Consider the following 15,067-nt stretch of genomic DNA (forward strand, 5'->3'; position numbering starts at 1 on the left):
TGTGTCTAATGTCTAATGTCTACTATCCCTCATATATTTCATATATACATATAGTCATTTATATGTATATGTATACATACATATAAATGTGTGTGTGTGTATATATATATATACATATATATATATATATGCATCTTTGTGTCTTCCTGTACGCACCATCTTCCATCAGTGCATGATAGCTCCATCCCCAGTTCTTGCTGTTGGTCATATCTAATAAAATCTCTAAGGCTGAGTGTGAACTTGAAATAAGATCTAAAAACAAGCCTCCACCAAAATGTCACTTCAAGAGCCACAGAAAGAGGAACTCCAGGATAAATATATCATTTATGTTTATGCAAAGTGAGCTGGTTTGTTGGACTTCCCAGAGGCATGGAAAAATTGTACCTCAAACATTTACATGAGCTGGGGGGATGGGGAGGAAAGGGGAAAACCTCAAGCCAGTTGACTTCTATTATTTTCTGATTTAAATAAGAATTTCCTTGCAGGCTGGGAAGGTGGCTCAGTGGTAGAGCGCTTGAGGCCCGGGGTTCGATTCCTCAGCACCACATAAGCAAAAAGAAAAAAGCCGGAAGTGGCGCTGTGGCTCAATTGGTAGAGCGGTAGCCTTGAGCTGAAAAGCTGAGGGACAGCCCCCAGGCCCAGAGTTCAGGCCCCACGACCAGACCTAAATAAATAAATAAATAAATAAGAATTTCCTTTGAAAAGGAAATTGGCTCTTTGAAGAGGGTCCTCCTTCCTGGAGAACACATCCATTCAAAAGCTATAGAGTTGTTCAGAAGGCTGCCCAAGGACTGTGAAAAAGAGAACAGAGATCGGTGACAGTGGCTCATGCCTGTAATTCTAGCTATTCTGAAGGTTGAAAACTGAGATTTGAGATTTGAAGCCAGCCTGAGCAGGAAAGTCCATAAGACTCTTGTCTCCAATTAACTAGCAAAAAGCTAGATGTAGGAGGCATGGTTCAAGTTGTAGAGCACTAGCCTGGGGAAAAAAGGATAAATGACAGGATCCCGGTCCAGAGTTTAAGGTCAAGGATCAGCACCAAATACATAAATAACAGAATTAGATGCAAAATGATTACATGATTTGTGGGGCATGGTGCAAAATGAAAATGCAAGATCTCTTATTCAAAAAGCAAGAGAAGCCAGGAGCTGGTAGTTCATGCCTGTAATCCTCACTACTCAGGAGGCTGAGATCTGAAGATCCCAGTTCAAAGCCAGCCTGGGTAGGAAAAGTCTGTGAGATTCTTATCTCCAATAAACCACCTGAAAACTGGAAGTGGCACTGTGGCCCAACTGGTAGAATGTTCACCTTGAGCTGAAGAGCTCAGGGACAGTGCCCAGACCGAGAGTTCAAGCCCCATGACTGACAACAACAATAAAGCAAGAGAAAGTACCATGAAAAGATTAGAGTATAAAGTTTTACCTTTCTTCTGTGATCTCTTCCTTGACTTTTCTAATGCACTGTATTAATGCTATTCTAAGAGAAGAAAGTATAAAAATTTTAAGTATTAAAATGAATGCTTCTGTCCAATATACTTTATAATGCTGATTTTTCCTGCAAATATAAAATCATTCAGTTAATAAGTGGAATCACTAAAAGTAAGCTATTCTATTTTATAGCTGTTGTACATATTTTTTTCTTATCAGAACAGTAGAAAAGGTACAAAATTTTAAAAAACACCCAAATATCTTCCTTTTTTCTTTTCTTTCTCTCTCTCTTTCTCTTTTTTAAATTTTATTTTATTTTATTATAAGGGTGATGTCAGGGGGTTACAGTTACATAAGGTAATGAGTACATTTCTTGTTGAACATTGTTAGCCCTCCCTTGTTTTTTCCCCATCCCCCCCCACTCCCCTCCCCACCAAGTTGTAAAGGTTATTTCCAACATAATGTCTTATGAGTCTTTCCCTTCCCCTCTCCCTCTCTCCCTCCCTCTCTCTGTCTCTCTCTCTTTCTCTCTCTCCCTCCCTTCTTTCCTTCCTTCCTTCCTTCCTTCCTTCCTTCCTTCCTTCCTTCCTTCCTTCCTTCCTTCCTTCTTTTCTTTTGTGCTAGTACTAGGGCTTGAACTCAGGGTCTGGTTACTATACCTTAGTTGCTGGGTTTTGTTTTTTGTTTTGTTGTTTGAATTTTATTGTAACGGTGATGTACTGAGGGGTTACAGTTACATAAATCAGGTAATGAGTACATTTCTTTTTGAACATTGTCACCCTCTTCCTCATTTTCTCCCAGTTTTTCCCCTCCCCACCAAGTTGTATAGCTCATTTCCAACATAGTATCTGGTGAGTATCACTTAGTTTTTTTAGCTCCACTTTCCGGCTTTTGGGAAGTTATTTGGAGATAAGAGTCTCATGGACTTTCCTGCCTGATCTGGCTTTGAACAACGATCCTCAGATCTCAGCCTCCTGAGTAGCTAGGATTATAGGCATGAGCCACCAGCATCCAACTTCAAACAACTATTTTTATTTCATTTCTTAACAATGCACCACATATTCTAGCAATACTTTCTGGCTTTGGCTTATTGGTGAGTAAGGAAAGACTGACAGGTAAAGCAATCCCAGGTTTCCATGTTCCTTTTACCTTTTGTGTTATTGTTAACTTAAGTGATTAACTACCATACTCACTGGAGGTAAAACAGATAACATCAAGTAATATAAGAACGGATGAGAAAGTGTTCCTTTATGTTTAAGGGTCTCAATGAGAAGAAAGTTCTAATTCAAATGGAAGTACAGCTTCTTAGGGGTGTCAGCCGTCGACAGTCTACCATACTTGCTACTTGCTTTTGAGTCTCCCTGAACTTCTGCATTGAGTGAGTCCATATGTCTGAACTCAGAGCACATTTCAATTGCTGTTTGCAAACAGGCAGCAGGGAAGGCAGATTGGCACATGCATTCTGCAGGCAGCTCTGAGCTCACACACTGACTATTGTCTCTTCAACTTCATTTTCACAACACATATGCAAAGATAAAATTAGTATTTTCAAGATGGCAGCAGCAGAACCTTTGAATCAATCTTGGGGACCTTCTGAATGTGAGGCCTGCACAAATCACAAGCCATGAGGATCTCTGTCACAGAAGGCTTTTCCAATGGAGAACTGACCTAGAATCAAACAGAACTCAAATACCTTCTCTCTTTCTATAAATTCTATGTAACTCATTTGTGAACCTTCCATTGGAATTTCTAATATCCTACTGCTGAGTTGGGAAGACTACTGGGCCTGAAAATTCCAGATTAACAAGAGTTTTGGTGACACAGTTACTAAATGATTGGAAAGAAAAACTGAAATCAGAGTAGAAGGTGGCTAACAAACTTCATGACAGGCATATATGCAGCTTCTTCTATGTGCTCTGTGAAATATATATTCCAAACATTTTATTAATCCTGACAACAACTAGAAGGCAAATGTAATACTTGCTTGATAAATGGGAAAACTGAGGCCAAACATATTACAAAGTTTGCCCACAGTCACTTATATGACAAGCAGAAGAACTAAGATTCTGTTCCATGTCTGTCTAATCCAATACCCATATTCTTCCCACACAAAGAGCCCCACCTCTTCCTGATTTGTTCAGAGGATCAATGTCTGACAAGCCAAGAAACCTTGTACTGAGATGGTTGAGTTGGAGTCAGGCGCTGGTGGCTCATGCCTGTAATCCTAGCTACAGAGGAGGCTGAGATCTGAGGATCATGGTTCAAAGACAGCCTGGGCAGAAAAGTCCGTGAGACTCTTATCTCCAATAAACCACCAGAAAACTGGAAGTGGTGCTGTGACTCAAGCGGTAGAGTGCTCACCTTGAGCTGAAGAGCGCAGAGGTAGCGCCCAAGCCCAGAGTTCAAGCCCCACAATCGACCAAAAAAGATGGTTGAGTTGGAAGAAATTTTGGGTGAGAGTTACCTTGCCACTAAAATGATAACGTTGAGAAATCTAATGATAAGTGCCCGTTTCAATGATTTTTTTTCCCTAAATATAAGTGCATAAGGAAGAAAAATCAATGAACAGGCTAGTAGGGAATACCTAGGAATTGATTTAGGTGGGAGAATGGACAGAGTTTAGAGAATTAGCATAGTATTTAAAGGCAGGAGAACTTTTGTCACTGGAGCCCCATGCACATAGGCAAAGCCACAGCAGGCAAAGAGTATGGCCAGAACACAAGGTCATCATGGTGGATATGATGAGGGAAATCATAGCCTCATACACAGATATACACAAATAAATGAGTAAAGTATGGTATAAGTGAAGGAGGATTCCAATAGTGTAACTCCTTGGAACAACCAATGTACAGTTTAGCAATCTGAATCCCAGTAAACTGGTATTGTTGGAGGGCAGAGGCCATCAGGAGAGGGGAAGATCCATGAAGAGATGAAGAGTGGGTCAAAACAGTCATAATATTCAGCATATATATGTGAAAATGGAACCAGGGAGTTTGAGGAGAGAGATGGAGAATGAGGGAAAGGATGGCACTGATCAAGATGCTCAAAAACTGACATGTTGAATTGAAACCCCTTTGTATAATTACTTCAAGATAATAGTAATAATAATAACAACTACAACAATATAAAGTGATCTAGGGTTGGAAGTGACTTTCCCAGAATGGCCCAGGCAGCTGCTTCCAGTATGTATCAGATAATTTCTTTGGTTTTCTTCTGGTTTGGTTTTTATTATCAAAGTCAGATACATGTAGGAATACACTTAAAAACTGAAATCTTCTAGTATATTTTAAATAAATCTTGGTACACGGCTTCATATCATTCAAGCTACATTGAAGTAGATTGAAAACATGCCTGAATCAAGTAAATCCACAAAGTAACAAAGCATACCTTAACGTGAATGAATGAGCCTCAGGAACATTACACAAAGTAAAAGAAGTCAGACACTAAAGATGACATATTAAATGAGCTCATTTCTATGTTGAGAGTAGGCAAATCTTTAGAGGAAGAAAGTTGGTTATTAGTAACTGATGGCCTGGAGCTGGGGGTGGGAGTTGAAAGTGACAGCAAAAATGGACACTAGATTATTTTTAGGGGTTACTGGAAATGTTCTAAAAGAGGGTTGTGGTGGGCAAGGGTGTAACTCAGTGGTGTAATGTTTACCTAGCACTCACAAGGCACAGTGGTCAATTGGCAAAACCATGAAAGTAAATTAATAATTAATTAATCAAACAATTAAAAAATTAGTACCTGAGAACACAGCTCAATAGTAGAGTGCTTGCCTATCATACACAAGGTCCCAGGTTTGAACCTCAGTACCACACACAAAACTCATAATAAATAAAAAAGTGGAATATGGTGATAAAGCAAGTGAATTGTCTCATTAAAATTATACTTTGGCAGGGCTATAAAGTATGTATTCATCTATGCATGACTTTTTTGGGGTTTTTTGGTTGGTCATGGGTCTTGAACTCTGGGCCTGGGCACTGTCCCTCAGCAATCAGCTCAAGGCTAGTGCCTTACCATTTGAGCCACAGCACCACTTCCAGTTTTTCTGGTGGTTAGTAGGAGATAAGAGTCTCATGGACATTCCTTCCCAGGCTGTCTTTGAACCATGATCCTCAGATCTCAGCCTCCTGAGTAGCTAGGATTACAGGCATGAGCCACAGGTACCCAGCTACCCATGAATTTTAATAAGAATCCGTTATCACAGGGTAAAGTCATCTTAGTTGAAAGATTGAGTATATTATTTCAAACTCAAGAGAACTTTGAAAGAGCAACAGAAACTCAAGGACAGCACCTAAGCACTGAGTTCAAGCCCTAGGACTGGCATGCACACACACACCAAAAAAACTAGTATTAACAAACATGACAAACACAGTACATGAATTGTCATGAATTCTAAAAACCTAAAGATAAGTTGTTAAAATTGGTAAGTAATTTGGCCATTTTAGTAAATAAGAAGTTAATATACAACCAGCACAACTATGTTTATTGCAGCATTATTTACCATAGCTAAGATATGGAACCAACCCAGATGCCCCTCAGTAGATGAATGGATCAAGAAAATGTGGTATATATACACAATGGAATTCTATGCCTCCATCAGAAAGAATGACATTGCCCCATTTGTTAGGAAATGGAAAAACAGAAAAATTATGTTAAGTGAAGTAAACCAGGCCCAAAGAAACATAGGTCCCATGGTTTCCTTTATTTGCAATAACTAGTATATGTCTGAGTCAAGCAGAAAAGGTCAGATAAGTTGATGTTAGGGGAATGAACCCCAAGATAAGTATTTAAATTTTTTTTGTTTTTTTTTTTCCTTTCATGCAATTGTTTCTAACATATTTATAAGATGATTTCTCTGTTGCTTTGTATGTCCTTCTGCCACGGTATAACCCATGCTTTCACTGTATTTGATGTTGGTATAATTTGTGGAGCAGAAGGGAAAAAACAAATCCTTTAACTAGGGATACAGGTGGACCCATTGCAACAATGGTACATACAAGTCGTTATGTCGAAAAATGAACTTTACAACTTTGGAGGGGGGTGGGGGAAGGACCGGGTGGAAGGAGAGGGGAGTATGGGAAGGGATGGGAAGGGGAAACAAAGAGGAGGCAACAATGCTTGATAAGAAATGTACTCATTATCTTGCCCATATAATTGTAACTCCTCTGTTCAGTATTCTCACAATAAAAAAAAGAAGTTAATATACCAAAAAAAATCAATATTTTCCTATATTAGTAAATGTTTTAAAAGACAATGATATTGTTTACAATATCATCAAAATTATATTAAATATCTAGGAATAAACCTAATGCAAAATACAGCCTCTACAGACAAAGCACAGAAAATTACCAGGGAGGTTCAAGCCAACCTAGGTCAAGAGGGGATAGATAGTTTATGCTTATGATTCAAAAACTCAGCCCTACTGATTTATATAAGTAGCGTATAGATCCAATGCAACGAATGATTAAAAACCTGGCAGGAGCCAGGTGCCAGTGGCTCACGCCTGTAATCCTAACTACTCAGGAGGCTGAGATCTGAGGATCACAGTTCAAAGCCAGCCCAGGCAGGAAAGTCCTTGAGAGTCTTATCCCCAATAAACCATTCAGAAAACCAAAAGTGGCACTGTTGCTCAAGTGGTAGAGTGCTAGTCTTGAGCTGAAGAGCTGAGGGACAGCACCCAGGCCCACAGTTCAAGGCCCACAACTGACTAAGAAAAAAAAAAACTGGCAGGGTTCTTTGGGGGCAAAAATGGACAAGAAATAACAAATTTTTAAATGCATAGAAAAAATACAAAGAGGGGCTGGGAAGGTGGTTCAGTGGTAGAGTGCTTGCCTTGCATGCCAGAGGCCCTGGGTTCGATTTCTCAGCACCACATAAGCAAAAAGAAAAAAGCCAGAAGTGGCGCTGTGGCTCAAGTGGTAGAGTGCTAGCCTTGAGCTGAAGAGCTGAGGGACAGCGCCCAGGCCCAGAGTTCAGGCCCCATGACCGGACCCAAAAAAACAAAAAACAAACAAACAAAAAAATACAAAGAGCTAAAGTAGGCAAAACAATTTTCAACAAGAATATTTTGTGACTTAAGTTATGTAAACCTATTAACAATGACTAGGGCTTTGTCACAGTTGCATAAGAAGAGGTAATAAACCAGACAACAATTTCTGTGAAAGAACACAAGGCTTCTTGTTTTATGATACAGGTAAAAATTACAGATTGCTGGCACCAGCGGCTCACACTTGTAATCCTAGCTACTCAGGAGTCTGAGATCTCAGGGTCTCAGTTAGAAGCCAGCCCAGCAGGAAAGTCTATGAGACTCTTCTCTCCAATAAACTACCAAAAAAGAAATGGAGATTTGATTCAAATGGTAGAGTACAAGCCTTGAGCAAAGGAAGCTCAGGGACAGAGCCCAGACTTCCCCGACTATAAGCCCCAGAATCACCGTGTGCACACACGTGCATGCACACACACACACACACACACACACACACACATACTACATATTGTATAGCAATATCATCAGAGAATAAATCAATATTCAGGCTGGGTAAATTGTACATATCATATGCATTAAACATATATATTTGTGTTATATACAAAAAACAACCATGATATTACAGATACAGAATAAAACATATCTAGAAGACAACCTAGAGGAATATCCTCATAGCTTCACAAGTATATAAAATTTATTAGAGAGCATGAGAAAAATCTCTAACCACAAAAGAATAGATGGGCGAAGGACCATATCAAAGTTAGAAGGGTTGTTTGGCAGAAAGCACTATGGAGGAGCCTAACGGAAAGCCATGTATCAAGAAAAGGTGCTCGCCATGCATACAACCAGCTAACATCCAAATCCAGAGTTTGGAAGAACTACAAATCAAAATGGCTGAAAAACAACATAAAAGTAAGGAGAAATGGAGACAGTTCACATAAAGGTCTCTAAATTACCAACAAGGATATGAAAAAGTGACGAACTTGTAGTTCAGTAGAGACATAAAAAATTAAAACCACCTTGAGATAATCCCACCAGAATGGATAAAATATACAAGATAATGATACCTCCAACAGCAAGGACTATAGAGCAATGAGGATTCGCATGGGTTACCTGAAAGAACGCCGCAGCTTTGTCACAAGCACTATGGAAAACAATGTGGTAGTGTTTTTCTAAAAGTAAAGACAGTATTTACACACTTTGTGAGCCAGGAATTGAACTTCCACGCATATACACAAGAGAAATATAAGTGTACATGTACCTGGAGACATTCAAAAATGTTCACAGTCATGTTATTTGTTTTAGCTCCAAAAGTTTGCAAAGACTTTATTTTCTTTGAGGGTTTTTTTTTTTTTTTTTTTTGGAGGTGGGTCCGGTTGTGGGGCCTGAACTCTAGGCCTGGGCGCTGTCCCTCAGCTCTTCAGCTCAAGGCTAGCGCTCTACCACTTGAGCCACAGCACCACTTCTGGCTTTTTTTCTTTTTGCTTATGTGGTGCTGAGGAATCAAACCCAGGGCCTCAGGCATGCAAGGCAAGCGCTCTACCACTGAGCCACCTTCCCAGCCCCCTCTTTGAGGTTTTTCATAATGAACTGAAATGAATTAATCTGTATGATTTTCCTTCCTTCCTTCCTTCCTTCCTTCCTTCCTTCCTTCCTTCCTTCCTTCCTTCCTTCCTTCCTTCCTTCCTTCCTTCTTTCTTTTTTCTTTCTTTCTTTCTTTCTTTCTTTCTTTCTTTCTTTCTTTCTTTCTTTCTTTCTTTCTTTCTTTCTTTCTCATTCTTTTTCTTCCTTCCTTCCTTTCATTCATTCTTATTTTTCTCTCTTTCTTGAACTCAAGGCCTAATACTGCCCCTTAGCTTTTTCACTGGAGGTTAGCTGTCTACCATTTGAGCCATACATCCACTTCTGGCTTTTTGGTGGTTAATTAGAGATAAATCTCATGGACTTTTACAGGCTTTGAACCACAGTCCTCAGATCTCAATCTTCTGAGTGACTAGGATTATAGATGTGAGCCACCAACACTCAGACTGTATATTTTTCTTGAGGTACAACAGATCACCTAAGGTAATATGCATTGGTAGCTAGGAAACTAACCCCTTGGGAAGACCAAGATCCTAAGACCATAAATCCAAGAGAAAAGGTGGGAAGAAATTATTTCAAAGAAACCATCACTCCTTGTCTTAGGGACCTTTGTTGACTCATATGCCCAGATGGAAAAACTGACTTTTAAAATATTGTAAAAACAGCCTGGCGCCAGTGGCTCATGCCTATAATCCTAGCTACTCTGGAGGCTGAGATCTGAGGATTAAGGTTCAAAGCCAGCCTGGGCAGGAAAGAATGTGAGACTCTTATCTCCAATAAACCACCAGAAAACTGAAGTGGCACTGTGGCTCCAGTGGTAGAGTGCTAGCCTTGAGCTGAAGAGCTGAGGGACAGCACCCAGGCCCAGAGTTCAAGCCCCACAAACAAACAAACAAAAATTTGTAAAAACAAAACATCCACATGGTAATTTGTAAGAAGAAAGAAAGCAGACAGTATAAAAAGATATAATTATATACTTCTTTCCCATCTATAAATCCTCAAATGTAACCATTATTTTGGTATATTCTCCAGAAAAAAGTGTAGCTTATATGCTACACTTTTTACTACCTGTAAAGTATAGTTTATATTATCATTTGTACCCCAAAGGATAATTAAACAAATACCAGTCTACACCTCACTTCTCTTGCATTAATCAGTATTGACTTGCCTTCTTTGCATGTGTAGGTTTACCTCATTATTACTGGCTTCATCGCTTGTCATTGCGTAAGTGGACTAGAATATTCTCAAACAGTGTTTAGGTAATGATGAATGATGTTATATTAACTTTTTTTTTGCAGTACTGGGATTCGAATTCAGGACCTTGCACTTGTACTTTGCCACTTGAACCACACTCTTTTAGCTCATAGCTATTTTTCAGATAGGGTCTCTCATGGGTTTTGTTGTTGTAATTTGTTTGTTTGTTTTTGCAGGAGGGTGCTGGGAGCAGAGCAGGGTCTAGTTTGAGATATCAGTCCTTCTATCCACAGCCTCACATACAGGGAACACAGGTACGCACTGTCATACTCCCCTTTTGACTAAGATGGGATCTTGCTAACTGTTTGCCTGGGCTGAACTTGAACAGCATCCTTCCAAATGTCACCCTTTAAATAGCTGGGATTATAAGCATTGACCACCATGGCCAACCTTACCATAAATATTTTTGTGAAACTATCTTCACATGTTTTCCTTAAGGTAATTTCCCAACTGCATAAATATGGGTTCATGGGTAGATGGTTTTTAAACCCTAACATTTATCTTTTCACATTGTACCATTAGAGCAGGAAATAGAGTCTTAGAGATGAGCACTCCCACTTCCTTTTTTTATGATTCACCAATATATTTTGTTCTAAAATAAAAAAAAGCAGTTGCATTCCTTGGAGCTGGTGTGAGCTGTACATTGATTATAAAATCAAGACCTAAAACTGATGTTCCTGGGACAATACCTGCTTTGGCCTCCGTTCTGGATGGTTCTGGTCTTCATGCCACTGTGGGCAGTATTACTGGTCCTGGGTGAGTACATGGCTTGGCATGGGCCCAGGGGGGTTGGGAAGCCCCTCTCTCTTGCTCCACCAAGAAAAGCTTGGCCCTTTCTTGGAGTACAGCCTTTGCTCAGAGAGGCTTTCCTACCTATGGAGGTTAATATTTTCTAGCTTTTCTGTGCAACACAAGACTTCCTCTCTTGAACCTAAAGAAAGTGGTCACAGCTGGGGGAAAAAAATCTTTAACCTTAAGAGAAAGAAACCATAGCAACTAAAATTTCAGTTACAATTTCCACAGATACTTCACAAAGCCTAGAAAATGGTCATGTCTGCTGATTGATAGTGTTTTTTTTTTTTTTGTTCTGGATTTGTTGTTCTTGTTCTCATTCTTGTTGTTGTATGTTTTCCGGGGCTTGAACTCAGGGCCTGGGTGGTGTCTCTGAGCTTTTTTTTCCCCTCAAAGCTAGCACTCTACCAATTTGAGCCACAACTCAAGTGGACTTCTAGCTTTTTGGTGGTTAACTGGAGATAAGAGTAGGGTGGGCTTTATTTCTAGATATGGCTTTGAACCACAATCCTCAGATCTCAGCCTCCTGAGAAGTTAGGATGACAGACGTGAGACACCAGTGCCCAGCTTGGTTGATAATGCTTTATCCTGACAAGAGCCTATTCTCTCTGTACTGCAGATGCATTTGCCCCCTTTATGACAAGGCCAGGTTTGGGTCCTGAATATAGGAAGAGGTGGAAGATACGTCCTCCTGCAAAAATTACAGCCATAATTGGCTGTGAACAAGCACAGTAGGTCCAGTGGGTAGCACAGAGGAGGCAGCAGGCCAAATAAGGCAAAACTTGCAGCTCTAACATTCTCCTTGTGCCTGGGGTTGTGCATAAGTCTCCATCAGTCCATAGCTCCAAATCCATTCCTCTGTTTGGCCAAGGTGAAAATGTTAGAATTAAATATAATAGTTTTACTCTTTCATTCAGCAGAACGTTGATATGCACAGCACTGTACCAGAGGTTAGGAATAATAAGAGAGCACAGGAGGCCCTGTTTTTGTGCTCAGGAACCTCAGCCATAGATGGGAACGCAGAAAGACTATATAAAAAGATCCTAGTTAATTATTCAGGCAAAGTCACTAATAGATGGCATAGACCAACATAAGCTACCCCAACTGGTTAATAAAGGCTTTGGAAGCCTAGGAGGAGGGAGGAAGGACAGGGTGGACATGATGTAAAAAAGAGGGCTCCACAGCCACAGAGTGCATGGTCTATTATTTCAGAACTAGAAGCGCATTCCAGTGTGGCTCAACACAGAGGAGCAGGATGGGGACTGGCCAGACCATGTGCTTTGGGCTCAAAGAAGATCTGGATTCAAAACTCTATCCTAGCTGGGTGCTGATGGCTCACACCTTTAATCCTAGCTAAATAGCAGGTTGAGATCTGAGGATTTCTATTCAAACCAGCTTGGGCAGAAAAGTCCTTAAGACACCTATCTCCAATCAACCACCAAAAAGCCAGAAGTGGAGCTGTGGCTCAAGTGATAGAGCACCAGCCTTGAACTAAAAAGCTAAAAGGCAATGTCCAGGCCTTGTTAAAGGATGGGTAATGGTGTACTTACCTCATAGCGATTAGCAAGATTATATGAAATAATATATATAAACACATGCCATAAAGAAAGTGCTCAGGAAAATATTAGCTGCATTTAAAACAATATAAAAGCCATGTTGACTAAAATATTTGGGTAATTGTGAATAATTCTGTTCTCAATGGAAATTATATGGCTTCAGCAACTTCTCCATGAGTTTTACATGGTCTTGGCATTTGATTGGCATTCTAGAAATTTCTAGAATCTGTCCCTGCCAACTTTGCCTCCTCTATGTCTTCATTGCTCATTTCTCAAATTTGTGTTCACCTCCTCTATCACTCACTTAGATTGTTAATTAATTCATTGTTCAATAAATATTTAATGAGTGTCTCTTATATGCCACGTAGCATTGTAGATTCTAGAGGGTTATTTGGTGGAGACGAATCCCCACTTTATAGGGGAAGCAATCAAAGTGAACAAGTCAACAATTGGGTCAGATCACTCCAGTTGAATACTCTGAAGAAAATGAAATATCACCAACTCTCACATGGCCTTCTAAAATACCCCACATCTTGTCCTGTTGAAGGCTGCCCTCTGCCAGAACACGCCATCTAGGGCTTCAAATTCTAATTCTCACACTCCTTGAAACCTCTCAGTGGTTCCCTAGGGCTTTTATAGTAAAATCAAAGCTACTTACTTGGGCCTTATATTCCTCTGTAATCTTACTACCCACCACTTCTTACCTTTCCAGATGTACACACACACACACATACATATATATATACACATATATGTACTAAACATATGTAAACTATATGTACCATATATACCTTATATATACCTTATAACATATATATATATATACTACATATACCTTGGTATATATAGACTATATTTAGAGGCCACATAGAGTGTATTTGATTAACTGCTAACATTTTAGAAATGAATTTGTAATGGAAAACATAATAAATAGATAGCAAAATATATTATCTCAAAAAATACCTTTGGTCTATGTGTATTTCTGGCTCCTTGTTTTATTTGTTCATATATTTTTGCAGGTCCTGTCCCTGGACAATCTGTCAGTAGACAATTTAGTGAGTACCCCTGCTACTGTTTTTGTGTGTTTGTTTTGCTCTTCAGGGTTTTTGGATAAAAGTATCTCCCAAATTTAAAATATTTTCATGGGCTGGGAAGGTGGCTCAGTGGTAGAATTCTTGCCTTGCATGCTTGAGGCCCTGGGTTCAATTCCTCAGCACCACATAAGCAGAAAAAGCCAGAAGTGTCACTGTGGCTCAAGTGGTAGAGAGCTAGCCTTGAGTGGAATTGCTGAGGGACAGCGCCCAGGCCCAGAGTTAAGGCCCCACAATTGACCAAAAAAAAAAAAAAAATGTGACTGCCAGAGTCTCTCCCATTTTCTTGTCAAGGCAAATAGGGATGTAAAAGAGATGTCTGGGCCGGGCGCTGGTGGCTCACGCCTGTAATCCTAGCTACTCAGGAGGCTGAGATCTGAGGATCGCGGTTCAAAGCCAGCCCGGGCAGGAGAGACCGTGAGACTCCTATCTCCAATAAACCACCAGAAAACCGGAAGTGGCGCTGTAGCTCAAGTGGTAGAGCGCTCGCCTTGAGCTGAAGAGCTGAGGGACAACGCCCAGGCCCAGAGTTCAAGCCCCACGACCGACAAAAAAAAAAAAAAAAAAGAGATGTCTGGGCTTTTGAAATCCTCCTGAAGCCAGAGTAGCTTTATTTTACCCTCTGACCCTCCGTGGGTAAGGTGTTGAATGAACACCTGGCAGCTCCTGACCTTCACAGGCCCTGAACTTACTCCTATTGCAGATGGACTACCTACTTAGCCAGGCAGGACATCTTCATCTCTACGTAAACATTCAGACTCTGAATGGAATCCCCTCCAATCAGCAGGCTGGGAAATTCCCTTGACAGCATCACACTATGGAGATGCCATTAGGAGCATTGCATTCTCTTTTAAGAGGAATATCCTGAAGGAAGTTAATGGAGAAACAAAAGAACATCCAACAACTGGGCCATTACAAAGAAAAAAGACATAAAAAGTTAACTATCTCCCACATTTCCTTAGTTCTGACTTACCATTATGACCTTTTGAGGGTCAGAGAGTTTCTTGGATTTGGGGGAACTCATGAATAATAAGAACTTTCTATAACCTACTCTACCCACCCAACATCAGCTTCTCCATTTCAATCATTGTCTTGGTCCAGAAGATGATTTGTCCATTCCCTGCTCTGCCACAATTATCTACGATGACTTTTTTTCTGGTCATTTGAATTATCACCTATAAAACAGTTAGGCAAGTGGATTCCTCAAGCATTCTTTGGTGCTAAAATCTTATGATAAAATGATGTATTCTTTTAGAGAAAATGCAATTTAACAATGGTTCTATAAGCCCCCATGAGTTTGTGAGCACAGCAATAGAGCAGGAACACTACCAGAATCAGCTAACTAACCATTGACATCACAGAGAACCCTGCTAA

At 40.1% G+C, this 15,067-nt stretch overlaps 1 protein-coding gene across 7 annotated transcripts in view; it reads left to right on the forward strand.

The window, feature by feature from the left end:
* Nucleotides 1-10,861: 10,861 nt before the first annotated feature.
* Nucleotides 10,862-15,067, forward strand: part of Fcrl5 (Fc receptor like 5) — a 30,069-nt gene continuing 25,863 nt past the window's right edge. For 6 of the 7 annotated variants that reach the window (XM_069999992.1, XM_069999995.1, XM_069999996.1 and 3 more), the window contains exons 1-2: nucleotides 10,866-11,010; nucleotides 13,622-13,657. In XM_069999992.1, the coding sequence (XP_069856093.1) occupies nucleotides 10,926-11,010; nucleotides 13,622-13,657 (121 nt within the window). In that variant the 5' untranslated portion in view covers nucleotides 10,866-10,925. Of the gene's footprint in view, nucleotides 11,011-13,621; nucleotides 13,658-15,067 lie in introns of all 7 variants that reach the window. The other variant, XM_069999990.1, reaches the window with a different exon arrangement.

The sequence above is a fragment of the Dipodomys merriami genome, unplaced genomic scaffold (assembly GCF_024711535.1).
Source record: "Dipodomys merriami isolate MVZ:Mamm:240054 unplaced genomic scaffold, mDipMer1.0.p SCAF_56, whole genome shotgun sequence".
Classification (NCBI taxonomy): domain Eukaryota; kingdom Metazoa; phylum Chordata; class Mammalia; order Rodentia; family Heteromyidae; genus Dipodomys; species Dipodomys merriami.